Source organism: Stylophora pistillata, chromosome 6 (assembly GCF_964205215.1).
Source record: "Stylophora pistillata chromosome 6, jaStyPist1.2, whole genome shotgun sequence".
Taxonomy (NCBI): Eukaryota; Metazoa; Cnidaria; class Anthozoa; order Scleractinia; family Pocilloporidae; genus Stylophora; species Stylophora pistillata.
The window spans coordinates 21418814-21433759 of record NC_142524.1 but is presented as its reverse complement, the minus strand read 5'-3'; the positions used below and the strand labels follow the sequence as shown (position 1 = coordinate 21433759).

The 14946-nt window shown below is 38.8% G+C and overlaps 1 protein-coding gene and 1 pseudogene across 1 annotated transcript; both read left to right on the top strand.

Moving 5' to 3' along the window:
* Positions 1-6816: 6816 nt before the first annotated feature.
* LOC148728755 (uncharacterized) lies at positions 6817-12736 on the top strand. The gene is made up of 5 exons (XM_088724826.1): positions 6817-6943; positions 9531-9799; positions 10296-10410; positions 11633-11759; positions 12606-12736. The coding sequence occupies exons 1-4, from the start codon at positions 6901-6903 to the stop codon at positions 11740-11742; spliced, it is 537 nt and encodes a 178-aa protein (XP_088580952.1). The 5' UTR covers positions 6817-6900; the 3' UTR covers positions 11743-11759; positions 12606-12736.
* LOC148728754 (putative skeletal organic matrix protein 5 pseudogene) lies at positions 11903-13998 on the top strand (annotated as a pseudogene).
* The last annotated feature ends 948 nt before the right edge of the window (positions 13999-14946 follow it).

Below are 14946 nucleotides of genomic sequence, written 5' to 3'. Positions count from 1 at the left end.
TCTCAACCACAGCATGCACAAAGTCATAATCTTCTCCGTCGTTACCTTGGAACCCACAATTTAGCCTAGACAAGGCATCTGCGATGTTGGTCTTGCCTGGTCTGTAAACAACCTTAAAGTGATAGGCCTGTAGGCGAAGGACCCACCTTTCCACACGGGCAGAAGTCTTCGATTTCTGAGAATAGATGTACTCCAGCGGCTTATGATCCGTCTCAAGCTCAAACTCCCTGCCGAAAACATACATATTAAAGCGTTCGCAAGCCCATACCAGGGCTAAGGCCTCTTTCTCTGTTTGGCTGTATCGCCGCTCCACATCAGACAGGCGTCGCGAAGCATACCCAATCACACGCCACTCACTTCCATGTAGCTGGGTTAAAACCGCTCCAAGCCCCACCGGTGACGCATCTGCCACAATTCTTGTTCTGCTGTTTACATCGAAGTAAGCTAGGACATCCGCGTGCGTGATCAGCTCTTTTAACTTCTCGAATGCCAACTGTTGTTCTTTGCCCCATTTGAACTCAGTATTCTTGTGGGTTAACCTCTGAATGGGTTCTGCAATGGATGACAGATCTGGGACAAACTTAGACACAAACTGGGCAAGACCGAGGAAAGATCTGGCTTCACTAACATTCTGTGGAGGACCTGCCTGTCTGATTGCTGCGACTTTCTCTTCACTGGGTTCTATACCGGTCTGTGTTACTTCGTGACCAAAAAATGTCAATCTGGGTAATCTGAATTCACATTTGTCTTTGTTCAGTGTCAGACCTGCTTCCCTCAATCGATCGAGCACAGCCAAGAGCCTCCTATCATGCTGCTCCTCCCCTTGTCCGTGAATTATTAGGTCATCTGCTATATTAGCCACGCCCTCACAGCCTCGCAATACGTCCCGGATGATTTGTTGGTACTTTTCAGGTGCTGAGGTGACACCAAACATGAGTCGGGTATATCTATAGAGACCACGGTGAGTCACGAACGTTGTCACATGTCTACTCTCCCCAGCAAGAAGTATCTGATGAAATCCCCACTTCAGATCTACACGACTGAATACTGTGCTACCATTAAGATCTAGAAGCACCTCCTCTATTGTAGGGATAGGCTGACGTTCCCTCACTATTGCCTGATTGGCACACCTCATGTCTACACAAATCCTGATATCTCCATCTGCCTTGGGTATAACCACAAGTGGTGAGACCCACCCTGTTGGTCCATCAGGAACCTCCTCTATAATTCCACTCTCCAACAATTCATCTAGCTTTCTCTCGACTTTCTCTCGTACACCGAATGGAATCCTGCGGACTGGCTGCGCCACCGGCTTCACCGAATCATCGACATTTAACTTCAACTCGTAATCCCTAAGAAGCCCAACACCGCTGAAAAGTTCTTTGTACTTTTCTTTGATATCAGCTTCTGTATTGACGGCATTAACGGCATGGCTAGGCCCAAGTCGTAGCAAACCAAGTTTCACTGCTGTTTCTCTGCAGAGGAGACTTCTGCCATCTCCATTTATAACTACAAAATCAGCTTTGCAGGTCACACCAGTGTCAATGGACATTATATCTGCTGTAAGTGTTCCAAGTGTTGGCAATGGCTTTGTACTTCCATAAGGAAATAAGGCTTTGGCCTCCTTTCGGGTCTGACACTGGATTTTCTGTGACTTAAGCCACTCCCAAGTTCCTTGGCCTAAAAGGTTGCATGTTGCTCCTGAGTCAACAAGGACATTTGGCAAATGAGTACCTCCAACTACAACAGTTACTATTCCACTCTTTTGGTCAGGCTTATCCTCCACTGAAAACACATAGTTAGGTGTTGAGTCTTGTCCTGATTTAGTGCTACTATCAACATAATTTGTGTTTGTCTTTCTGCCTCTTTCATTCATACTAGATGTATTTCTCCAATCACGCCGACCGTCACCTTGTCTTTGCCCCATATGGGAATCCTTAGCGAGCTTCTTACAACACTTGACCTTGAAATGTCCAATTTCTCCACACTGAAGACACTTTCTACCTCGAGCAGGACATCTCCAATCTCTGGCTAAGTGATCCTCTCGACCACAATTGAAACAGCCCCTCTTCTCGCTACTAGTGCTCCCTTTTAAATTTACCACACTGTTAACCTGCTCTGAACTTATGTCGCTTCCCCTTGCCCCATCGTCAACAACAGTGTTCACTTGTCCTGAACCACTGTTAGCCCCCATTGCTTCCATCTGCAAACTAACTGCTTCCTGTGCCCGAGCTGTAACTAGTAGACCATTCAAAGTAACACTGCCTTCCTTTTCTAAAAATTTCCGACGCAATTTTGCCGAGTAACATTTGTCAATCAATTGATCCCTCATGTACTCATCTTCCCGCTCTCCAAACTCACACGAAGCGGCTCGTAGTCTGAGCCGGCAAACAAATTGATCGACGGTTTCTTCATTACTCTGACTAATTTGCCGAAACAAATGTCTCTCAAACGGTACGTTAGCTTTAGGAATAAAATAGTCATCCAGTACCTTGAAAGTTTCGGCGTAGTTCTTCTCTGCACTATCAGGCACAAGTGTGAAATAAACTTCCTGTACATCGAGTCCAGCTGTGTGAAGTAACAGGCCACATTTCTGCGAGTCATTCGTGATCCCTTTACCAAGCGCGTATAACTGAAACGCTCTTTTCCATTTTCTCCATCGCTACGAAACCGAATGCGGATCTCCTTTAACTTGAAAAGGCTGCAAACTGCCTACTTCCACAGCCACTGGGGTCGACACCCCACTACTTGTGCTCGCCGAACCGCCATCTCCCTCACTCGATTCTCCGCCAGGCATTGCAAAGAAGTATGTCCCCTCCAAACACAAAATGGTAAAAAGAAACTAGCACAAGGACATTCCTCTCCATCCCATCCTCGTCGCCAGATGTGATATTCGGATATACAGCGATAAAAACCCTCGATGTCCTTTGATTTGAATATTTTAATCAACACACTACTCACATGGCAGCCAACGAGTATCACAACAACAACTTTCCCTAGGCATCACGGGATGCCTACAAACACAACCTTTTCGCACTTCCGGTACAATACACTACAGTGCGGGTACGTTTTGAGTAAATAAATGACCGCTCTATTGACGGTATGTTTGTTTTTTGCAATCCATGTGCACGCAAAAACTGTGTTCAGCCATCTTAAGTTAACCATGTTATTCCACGTTCACCCTCATCTACCCTAGGTTAGTAATATTCTATTACAATAACCCTCATTTAACCTTAGTTAGCCTTGTTTTATCACTTTAACCCCCATCTATTATAAGTTACCCATGTTCTACCACACTTACTCCCATCTACCTTACGTTAACCATGTTCTATCACGTTAATCCCAATCTACCCTAAGCTAACCATGTTCTACCAAGTAAACCCTCGTCTACCCTAACTTAACCATGTTCTACCACATTGACCCTCGTCTACCCTAAGTTAGTCTTGTTCTACCACGTTAACCCATATTTAACCTTGATTAACCATGTTCTACCACGGTACATGCTGGTTGACATACTAGAACATGGTTAGCTAAGGGTAGAGAAGGGTTAACGTGGAAAAACATGGTTAACTTATAGTAGATGGGGGTTAACGTGGAAGAAGAAAGTTAGCTCAGAGTAGATAGGGGTTAACGTGGAAGGAGAAGGTTAGCTCAGAGTAGATGAGGGTTAACGTGGTAGAGCATAGCAAGCTTAGAGTCGATGAGGGTTAACATGGTAGACCATGGCTAGCTTAGGTTAAATGGGGGTTAATCCGGTAGAATATGGTTAGCCAAGGTTAGATTAGGTCAACGCTGTGGAACATGGAAACTTAGAGTAGATGAGGGTAAATGTTGTAGATCATGGATAACCAAGGTTAAATGAAGGCTGACGTGGTAGGACATGGGTAACTTATGGTAGATCGGGATAAATGTTGTAGATCATGGTGAATCAAGATTAAGTGGGGGCTGAAATGGTAGGACATGGGTAGCTTAGGGTAGATGGGGGTTAAAGTGGTAGGAAATGGTTAATTAAGTGTAGATGTGGGTTAAAGTGATAGAACATGGCCAGCTTAGGGTCGACGAGGGTTAACGTGGTAGAACATGGCTAGTTCAGGGTCGATGAGGGTTGACGTGGGAACATGGCGACCTTTGGTTAAATGGGGTTAGTAGAACATGGGTAACTTAGGGTGAATGAGGGTCAACGTGGTAGGACATGGTTAATAAGTGTAGATTTGGGTTAACGCAGTAGAACATGGCTAGCTTAGGGCAGATTGGGGTTAACAGGGTAAAAAGGTATTAGCTATATACCATATTTAACAATTATTCCACGAGGGCGCGTTGGATATGAGATGATAAATAGCCAACAAGCGCGAGTGGAATAATTGTTTTATTAAAAACGCCCCCAAGAAATTATTATTTTGTAAGAAAAAACCGGATTTTTTAGCTCCCTTTTGATTTTAAGCGAACGCGTACGCTTACCATATTTGTAGATTATGGTATATTGGCTCATATACCATAGTGGCTAAGCCAATAAAAAGTCTTGAATTGCATTATCCAATGATCCAGTTTTTAATAATGTACATTATACATGAATATTGTACAATGTGTATCCTATATACAACGCTAAAAGATTAGGAAAAAATTATCAAAATGTTTAAACCAAACGTTTTCGACTGTCTGCGAACCCTGATGATGGCAAACAGCCGAAAACGTTTGTTTAAACATTTTAATAATTTTTAATTTTTTCTTAATCTTTTAGCCTTGCATATAGAATATACTTCATTAAGGGAACATTATGGACAGTGTATTTTGTATTATGGGATATAATAGGTATGGAACGTCATATGAACCTAACATGAACGCTTTACTGGGGGTCGGGGGAACTATCCAGAAACGTTTTGTCAAGAATTACAAAAATTCTATCTGAATGAAGGTTTGTGGACCTTCAACTCAGGGCAGGCGTGCCAACTACTTTTGCCACTCCTTGTAGATGTAAATAAATCAAAATTGTCTGGTTTCTGTATCTTTGCATGATATAAGTTGTGGGATGGATACTTCAGCACGAGTAAACCGAGCGCGCAATTATCGAACTGATCTTGACAGAGTGCTGAAGCTCTGAATTTATTTTCCGATATTGACGAGTGCAGTGAGGCTACACACAATTGTAAGCCCACTCACAAGTGCAAAATTAGCAAGGGATCTTACCAATGCATTTGTCGCCCAGGATATTGTGGAGAGGATTGCCATATACCAGCGGGTAAGGTGGTGGAGGAGTTTACAGGCATCACATGCTTTTCACAGCCAACGGAAGGGGATCAGTCCTTACAAACAGGGTTGGATATTTCCCGAAAAAGTAGTGTATTATGGTATTAACGTGGCCCAATTTTTTTCCAAATTATGCTCAAAGCTATGCTCGTTTTTGAAAACTATGATTTTTGAAAACTGAACACAAACGAAGTCTAAATATGTTAGCAGTGCTACTTTTATAAAGATTTCAAAAAAATCTTTGCTCGTTTCTCCAATGGTGTCAAGAGAATATAACAGAGCCTAACTAACTAACTAACTAACTCTCACACTTACAATAATTTCCAGGGGAAAAAGCGCTGAAAATGGTTATTGATCAATAAACATCTGTCTGCACTTTGAAAACTTCAGAGATGGATTCTGTGTTCGTCACCTTCTTTGCGTGTGATTATAGCATAAGCAGCTGTTTGGGACGACATGACAGGAAATCGACCTCAGAGTTTCCCTTTTTAAACCGCGTCTTAAATTTGTCTCCACGAAAGGTACAAACGTATTAAAAAACGACAATTCGGCTTTTTAATTAAAGCCAGAAAAGCATTAATGTTACTTACTGGTCTCTTTCGTGGATTTCTCTACACGAAGCAGTTCCCAGAGAAAGTTAAAAAATATCTCTAGATTATGAACGATAATTGCAGAATTCCTTCAGTTACATTCTACTCTGCAATGTTATTTATTTTCCATCATATTTAAGTCTTCGCTTCCCGGCTAAAGACGATACTATTCTGACTGACTTTTTGATTGGAAGACGGGATTTTTAATTTGTGCCTATCGATTGCTTGCTTCTTCGCTACAATCATTGCTACACCTCTCATCAGACAAGTGAGTCTTACAAGAAATTGTTATGAGCTCTCACTCGTTATTTTGCCATTCTTTGTCACAATTTTCATTAATATTCGTAAGTTACTGTTGTTCAATATCACAGAGCACCTTTAAGTTATTTGGGTCACTTTTGTTTCGTGGTGAATTGCCTGCAGAGAGAATTAAATAAACCTCACAATAATTGTTTAAAAAAAAAAAGAAAAAGAAAAAGAAAAACAAGAAAACACAAAAGAAAACAGAAAGAAAGAAGAAAAGAATCTACGTCACATTTCAAACTCTAAATTAGTTCATCGCTGAGAGAACATCAGCAGTGACCTATTGTTGATTTAATGAAAACAAGGGAATCATCCAACTGTTTCATCTCAGCAGGAGTATCATATATTTCTAATGTAGACTGAACCTAACCCACCAGGCTTAAATGAATAAACCGTTCAGATATTCCAATTAATTTTATCGAGTAATCATCATATCTGCTCTTCTCCAGAGGTAATATTCATAAGGGTTATTAGGATATCTCAATTGAGGAGCATAGAAATGCTTAAAAGAAATCGAATTCACAAAATATTTCAACAGAAAAAAATACTCCGAGCCATTTAGAGCGATGTTTACGAAACGCAGATCGCAATATGCATACATTTATTAAACTTGGTAGAGCACGTGATAATATGCGTCAAAATAAATAATTATTTATGCAGGTTAGGGTTTAATAAGCTTTAATTGTATTAAGTTGAAGTAAATGAATTAAATAAGTGTTGAACGATGCGGTAATGTACACTGTTTTTTATTTGCGTTCTTTTGATGGAACTTTGCTCCATGAAATTCAGGGTTGTCGGATCACAAGGTTAGTATCGGCGAAAATCATATCAACGTCTTAACAACAGTAACGCTTTTCCTGTTGTAGCAGTTTGACTTAAGCGTTGCCTCTGGCTTTAATTTGTGTTTGTTTGTCATTTGTTTTTTTTACTTACTATGCTAGATGTTTATGTCCGTTGCTTCTGAGATAGTTTGGTTCTATGATGGTGCGCAATATTATTCATATGTACTGAAGATTATTACTAAAGCCTAACCCGCCAGGCTTGTGAAAATTAACCATTCAGATATCTAAGAGTGAGTTAATCAAATATGCACATATCTCACGTTATATTTAATATTCTCCAAAGGTAATATTCATTATATTAGTATCATGATATCTCACTTAAGGGGCATAGAAATGCCTACAAGGAATCGAATTCACTAAATTTCAAAAGAAAAAAACACTCTGTATTTGACAAGACTCTATTGAGCAATTTAGACCAATGTTTACGAAACGCTGATCGCGATGTGCATTCATTTATTGAACTAAGCAGAGCACCAGATAATATGTGTCAAATAGGTCATTATATAAACTATGCAGGTCAGGTTTTCCATTATACATGTCTTGCCTACCTTGAACCAAAGCCGTTTCCGACCAATTTCTCCCGTGTGAAACAGTACATAGATAAAAGTATCATGTCATCCAGAAGAGACTGCAATCGAAGCCCTTTGCATGGTGATAGTCCTTACGCTAACGGCTAAAACACTAATTAAACCATGATTAATACAAACTATGATACCGGAAGAATCACTCACCCGTTAAAAATGACATATCAGTGAAAGGGATAATTAACTAAGCTTTCTCGGTATTTTCTGTCGAGCACAAGTAAATGAATCGAACAAGTGTTCAATGATTTGGCCATGTATGCTGTTTGTACCTGCGCTCTTTTGATGGAACTTTGCGTCGTAAAACTAAAGGCTGACGGATCACAGGGTTAGTGTTGGCAAGAATCTTAACAACTACATCTTAACAAAAAAGCGCTTTCCCTGTTATTGGCATATCAACTTAAGCTATGGCTCTGGCTTTATTTTGTGCTTGTTTGGTTTTTGGTTTTTTACTAATTATGCCAGATCTTTAAGTCTGTTGCCTTTGAAATACGTTGGTTTTATGATCGTGCAGAGGCTATGGAATGTTTGCAGCCAACTCTCTGCATTGATCTCAGAAATTTCCGTCACTCTGTCCCTGGGTCGACTTCACTACCAATCCATCCAAACTATTTTAAATTCGGTTTGAAAGGAGAGGCTGTTTTTAAAAACGACATCTCTGCTTTTGGTTCTGTCACCAAGATTACCCAATCGATATTCATCCCGTTAGTTTTCATTTTTTAAGGATTTCTCATTATTTAGGTCCAAAGAAAATCCTGAGTGATATTTAGATCAGTGTTAGAAATAACTACAGCAAAGGCTTTTAAGCATTAAACGCTTCAGGAAATGGGTCACATTGAATCTTCTTCGATTTCAACTCCAAGGAAGTTACCTTTCCATAAGATTAAAATAGTATTGGATTTTATGCAGTGTAGGTCCTGTTATTCCACCAAGTGCGTTCCAACATGTCCAAGATGACGTGAAAAAGTAAAATGCTCAAAAAGCGCATCCAGGTTTTTCTCTCGCTGTTAAGGATTTCAATATGGGCGGAAAACATCTAACCTCACGTTTGGTTAGGAGTGAAAAAGGAAATTCATATTTAACCTACGCAGTGAGGAAAGAGCCCCTAAGCGATAATAAAGCAGTCAATGATAGACAGCCAAGACAGGTGGACATTGGTTACAGGGAAAATAATTGCCTGTAGATAGCGAACCACTATTTTATCAGGCCTAAATGAATGGTCTGACAACTGTGTGAAATGATCCCAAACTAAATGACGTATAGCGATTTATGTCGGCCAGGAAACTCATCAGAGGACCCTTAAAGGATAATAAGACAACGCACGAGACATAGCCTTCCAAATTCCAATTACATGTTTAATATGTTAGCACCCTAATCCTCTAAAGAGTAAAAATATGCACAGTTCGCATTAGAGAAGGTAGGGGAAAATATTAGAGATATTATTTTTACACTATCTAAGAAAAAATTGAAATGTTTACACTGAAAGTAGATGTGTGTAAGAAATTGCGTTTCCTAATAGTCTGAAAAGTCTACTTCGCATAAATGTTGCTTCCCAACTATTGAAATAAAAATTATTTCCCTATTCCTTGCGCAAAAGAAAGGTGTTATTCGGGAAGCAATGGCAGCAGACGCTAGGAAATTTGAGGACAAATATGCAAAGGGCCAACGTTCGAAGCGGCAGCTTTATGGTGGTCAATTTACATTATCAACTCAGTTGATAAAAACCAAATTATCTTGTAATAGCCCCTACTGATGCAACATCGCAAGGTTAGCATTTATCCATTTATATGCATATGATAAATCATGTTATCGATCCTTAGCATTATAAGGGAAAATATGTGATTGAGAATATGGTCGCACTCAATGAACTGCAAATGTAATAAAGAAATAGATAATTTTGTAAAAGGGCTTCTATTTATATATTCCTTTAAATTCACAATTGATTGGTGTGTTGTTCACTCGACCAGCAGGAACTGACACTTGGACGCACCAGGCCACGGACATAAGAAGTGGTCTGTTTTCTGTTGACGAATCTCATTATTTGAATGTGCCTCGGGTTGGAATATTCTCGGTTTACGACGACATTGAATGTACCTTTAAATGCCTTCAAAATCCTTCTTGTCTTTCTGTGAATCTGGCCCTGGGGATAACATTATGGTGCGAGCTTCTGTCATCTGATAAATACAGCGTCCCCGAGGAATTCCGAAAGAATAAAAGTTCACATCACTTTTACATTGTGGTAAGGAAAGTGCTTTTCATGTTGTTAGATTGGTACATGCAATGGTCATGATTAAACAATATTTCAGGACAAGTAAAGTAAAAGATATTAGATACGAAAAATTATAGTTTTTTTTAGCCCTTAATTTGATACTTTTCCTGCTTTTAGACTCAGGACAAGCCTGTGAACCTAGACGAGTATAGTTGTTTTTCCACTATAGTGTTCTTTTATTTCTGCATTCATGCCATTCACCTATACTCTCCTTAAATAATCTATTTCTACAGCTAATTAATTATTTTTCCTATATAATTCCTCTTGTTATTTCGCTTGTCAACCTTGGTTTAGCTGTATAAAGAAACACGGTCTTTGGAAACGCTAAAAAACCGTCAAAAGTGTCAAAAAATTTATATCGGAAAAAAAGTGAAGTGCCACCTTGAGATAAACTCGGCTTTGTAGGCTGTGAAGAGGTCAATTGTGTCATATTTAAAATCATTGTTCTCTATTTCCCCTTTTCAAGAATAAATGTGCTGAGAATCCGTGCAAGAACAGCGCCACTTGTCAAAGTGGTTTCACTGACAAAGGATATCACTGTCTGTGTTTAGTTGGATTCAAGGGTGAGAGGTGCGAAACAGGTAATCAAGAAACGCCTTTGTCATTTCATGGTACCCTTCATTCCTCAACTTTATATAGGGTTATAAAGGTAATGACTCCTTGAGAGGTGTTTGTGTCCGTTACACCATCTTTTCTAGCCGGTATTAACATAATTGAGTGTGTTAAAGGGCTACGCACGAGTAGTCTTGATGCCTTTTGCAACAATACTATAGAAGGGTCTAATAACGGTACAGGTGAACAAAGATTAATTGGAAATGGGCGAGAATGCAAAGGTAAACATTAACTTTGGGAAAAATGTAGTTTAAATCTGACAATTAGCTTATAGAAGGAAAGGACTAGTTATTTTAATTAGTAGTTTTTGATTGTGAACAACTTTTTTTTTTGATAGATTACTTTTCTTCCTTTCCCGTCAGCTATTGCCAAGGGTTGATTCATACATGAACGTATAAACCTAGATGTCAGGAAGATTGATGACCTTGCTAATTCTGAATTTGGCACGCCCTGTTCCTTTTTTTTAATTTTTTTCATAACTCCCATTCATTCCCCTCCCCCACCCTCTCTCTCTTTCTCCCATTTTAATGTTGCTTTTTATCGGAGTTGGTGGTGTTGGTGTTATAAAAGTTATAAAAATGGTCACTACCTGGACACCCTGTTTGGGGGAAGATTGGGAACTTTCCGGAAATGTTTTCGTCAAGAGTTACAAATATCTGTTTGACATGTTGAGTAGAGGTTTATGGACCACTTACTAAGGGGAGGCATGTCAACCACCTTTGCCACTCATTGTAGATGTAAATAAAACTGCTTGGCTGCTTAGCTATACAACAGATGTATCTTTGCATGATATACACTGTGTAATGGATACTTTGGCACGAGTTCACAGAACTTGCAATAAACGAACTGATATTGACACTGTGTTGAAGCTCTAAATTCATTTTCAGTAACATTTGTATTCAAGTTGATGGCGTAACTTACAGCTGTATCTGCAGTGATTTAAAGACGCAAACAACACACACACAAAATATATGAATGAAAACAGGGAGATAGCAGTTCCCTTGGACAATCAAATTATGAAAAGCATGGTGTTTGGATCGCTCAGCATTATGTAAATTGCAACGGTTTCTAACAATAATGAATATGAAAGGTAACACCCTTGGCATGACTTGTAAAATGTGGTTAAATAACAACAATTTATTTCAATTCATCACTACACGTGGTATCATACCTTGTAAATTATCTCTACAGAACTAAAGCGAGTGGTGAAATTACCTTGCTCCTTGAATCCAAACCTGTACCTATTTTCTGCCATGTGGGAAACTTTGGATGCGGAGATGGAGGATGGACACCGGTCATGAAAATTAATGGGAGCAAGGTCAGCTTTTCCTCCTCTTTTTCCTTTACGGTATCGATGTAAAAAAACCTGTGATACATTTCACTTCTAGAAGCCAATCAAACTTATTTTGTCCATCTTAGTTAGATCAAAGATGAGGGCTTTATCATTGGATAAGTTTTATCATGGGCAACGTATGAAATACCTTTTCATCTCTTCCCGTTTATGGGGTAATGAACAAGAAAAAAATATTTCCTTAATAGTGCGAACCTCCTACCTTTCGAAAATACTATCGACAACAAGAAATATATAAAGGTGAGAAGTAAGAAATCCCTTATGACAGAAGCGATTAGACAAAGTTGGAAAGCGCGTACAGTAACGGTATTCACAAACATGCTTCTCCATAACTATATAGCTAGCTGCCTTAAGCTAGGATATATACAACTATAATTATATTACATTAAAGTATTAACACAGATGTGATGACAATGTGATGACAGCACGGAAGACACTATCAAGGATAACGCTTGCTTCCAACATCGATTTCCAAACTAACTTTGGTCCCATTTTTCAAAGTGAGTCCTGGTGTTCATCCTTTCATATAATGAAACGTTTTTATTAAAGAGCAAATTAAACTCATTTTTACACGAATGGTTGAGCACCAGGCCTTGTTTTTAAATGAAGCTAAGGGTAATTCGGAAATGGACCATTGCCTACTTACAATGCTGTTTAACAAATAATTAGCCTACGTGAGAAAAATGATTGGAAATAATATAAATGCAGGGTCATGTACTTTGATCAGCTCGTATTCCACGAGGAATACAACTGATGAATTATGTCACGAGGCAGTAGTCCTGATAAAATTTTTTTTTTTTTATTTTTACCTAGAACACTTTTCATTTCAATTCTACATACTGGGAAGATAAAAAGGAGTATCACCTTCAAGGAGGCAAGACTGGGTTTGATTCAGAAGAGACTAAGCTACCGACCTACTGGAACACATCCTTCTCCAAGATCTGTCTTGGTATGAGGATCGCCGGACAACTAGGGTTTATCGTCATAAATAAGAAGGCCGACTCTTTGTACTCACTGATCGCTGACGGGAAATATCGCAACACATCACTGGGGCGTAACATGTGGAAGAACCTTACTGGTCCTTCTGCTTCTTTGCAGCCCTATTGTAACAAGGAGGGATTCAATGCAGATGCCTATGATGATCCCGTGCCTAAGTTAGACTTATCCAAGGCAAGAATTGGTATCATCAGTAATGATCAGAATGATTGTACAAGCTGCGATTCGAGAATCGGATTCGGCACAGGAGGATATCCTCAGGAAGACAACACTTGCGGCAACGTTGTTGGACATAACAAAAATCTGGGAGATAGAAACACTAAGGCTATGGGATATATATTGGTGCAGTAGCAAGAAAAAGGAGTTCAAGAGGAATAAAATGTAAATAACGTCAGCAGTCAACATACAGCCAAATGCATAAATGGTTGAAAAGAAAAAATCTAACAAACAGGAAGAAATCAATAATAATAATAATGATACTACTACTACTACTACTACTACTACTAATAATAATAATAATAATAAAACATTGGAAAGTGACAAAAAGAAAAAACACCAGCAAAAGAACAAACAAACGAACAAACAAACAAAAAGGGACACTGTGGTTTTGCCTGCTACTGTAAATTAATGGCTTGCTTGTGTTTTTAGGTTACGGGCTCATGATATCAATTGCAACATTTAAGAGCAGTGAGAACTCTATACACTAGAGATTGAAAGCAAAAACAAACAGTAGCAGCTTCAAAGACAAGAATGACATTGAAAATCGGAATCATGGCTAGCTTTACCCAATCGGTGATAAACAGTAATTTTTTTATTTTTTCGTTTAAGCCATTAAGGTAATCAGGTATTCTGCGTTGCATAACCTGGCATTTTTCCAACAACTGATCTGAGTTTGTAACTGAGCCGGTTTGGCACACTTTCTTGAACTGAAGTGCAAGTATTTTGAACTCCCTCGCTGCACAGTCGCTTTTCCTAAATAAACACTTTTTTGCTATTAAATTAAGTTTCTACGTGCAGAGAAGTTTAAGAGGGGAAAGCGTAAATTAACGTCTAATTTAAGATAACATGTATTTCGACATCAGTATGAAATCTGATAATTAGCTTATGATTGTAAACCACTCGTTTTTTGGGAGTTTACTTTATTCCTTTTTCCGTCAGCTATTGCAAAGGACATTTTCTGTTTTTAAATATTAAAAATTTTCGTTATGAATTCGCTGTCAATTGTGTAGTTTGATATATCATGCAGGTGTGAACGGTGCCTAAAACGGTTTCTATCGCTTGTTGTCACCGAGGTTTCAACGGGGTATGCGGAAGTCATAATCAGATTCGAGTACTTCGTCCATTAATGGAAAAGCTTTAAAATTAAAATCTCAGCACTATTATCGCTTATCGTATGAATATCTAACGTACAAATACATTTATTCTTAGAAGATCGATTGTGGATAAAGTGGTGACACTGTTACTTATTATGTATAGGATATGCAAATAAATATAAAAATGGCAGGTATCTAAAATTAAGATATTGCCTCTTTGATGGTGGAAACATGACTCTAACATACTCTGCATCGCCATTGCAAGCAAAGTTTGATCTTCCTTTGTAGCCACTTTAGAGATTGAGAGATTGTGTTTTTTTTTTGTTTTTGTTTTTTTGTTCTTTTATTTGTTTTTCATTTCAATTCCAAACATTGCTACACCTCTCATCAAACAAGTGAGGTTAACAGGGAATCGACTTGGGCTCTCACCTGTTTTTCTGCAGGTCTTTTTAAAAAATTGCCATTAATAATTTGTTAGTTACCGCTATTCAATATCACGGAGCACCTGTTGAGTTATTTGGGTCATTTTTGCTTCGTGAGACGATTCTATGAACATTGACCTATTGCTGTTTTAATGAAAGCGTGGGAATGTTCCAACGGTTTTATATCAGCAGGAGTATTATTTATTTCTACCATAGACTAAGCTGGAGCCACCTAGCAAAAGTAAATGAATCGAATGAGTATTGAACGATTCGGGTACCGTTTTTACCTACGTTCTTTGGATGGAACTATGCGTCATGAAACTCGGGGTTGTCGATTCACAGAGTTAGTAGCGATGAAAAGCTTATCAACGTCTTAACAACAACAGCGTTTTCTCTGATATGGCATGTTGACTTATGCTGTGG

Excerpts from the sequence above, each read along its gene's own strand:
- LOC148728755 (XM_088724826.1), top strand. The coding sequence starts at position 6,901 with ATGGAACTTTGCTCCATGAAATTCAGGGTTGTCGGATCACAAG. Across the intron at positions 6,944-9,530 it reads CAGGGTTGTCGGATCACAAG|GAACTGACACTTGGACGCAC; the intron begins GTTAGTATCGGC and ends CTCGACCAGCAG. Across the intron at positions 10,411-11,632 it reads GGGTGAGAGGTGCGAAACAG|AACTAAAGCGAGTGGTGAAA; the intron begins GTAATCAAGAAA and ends TTATCTCTACAG.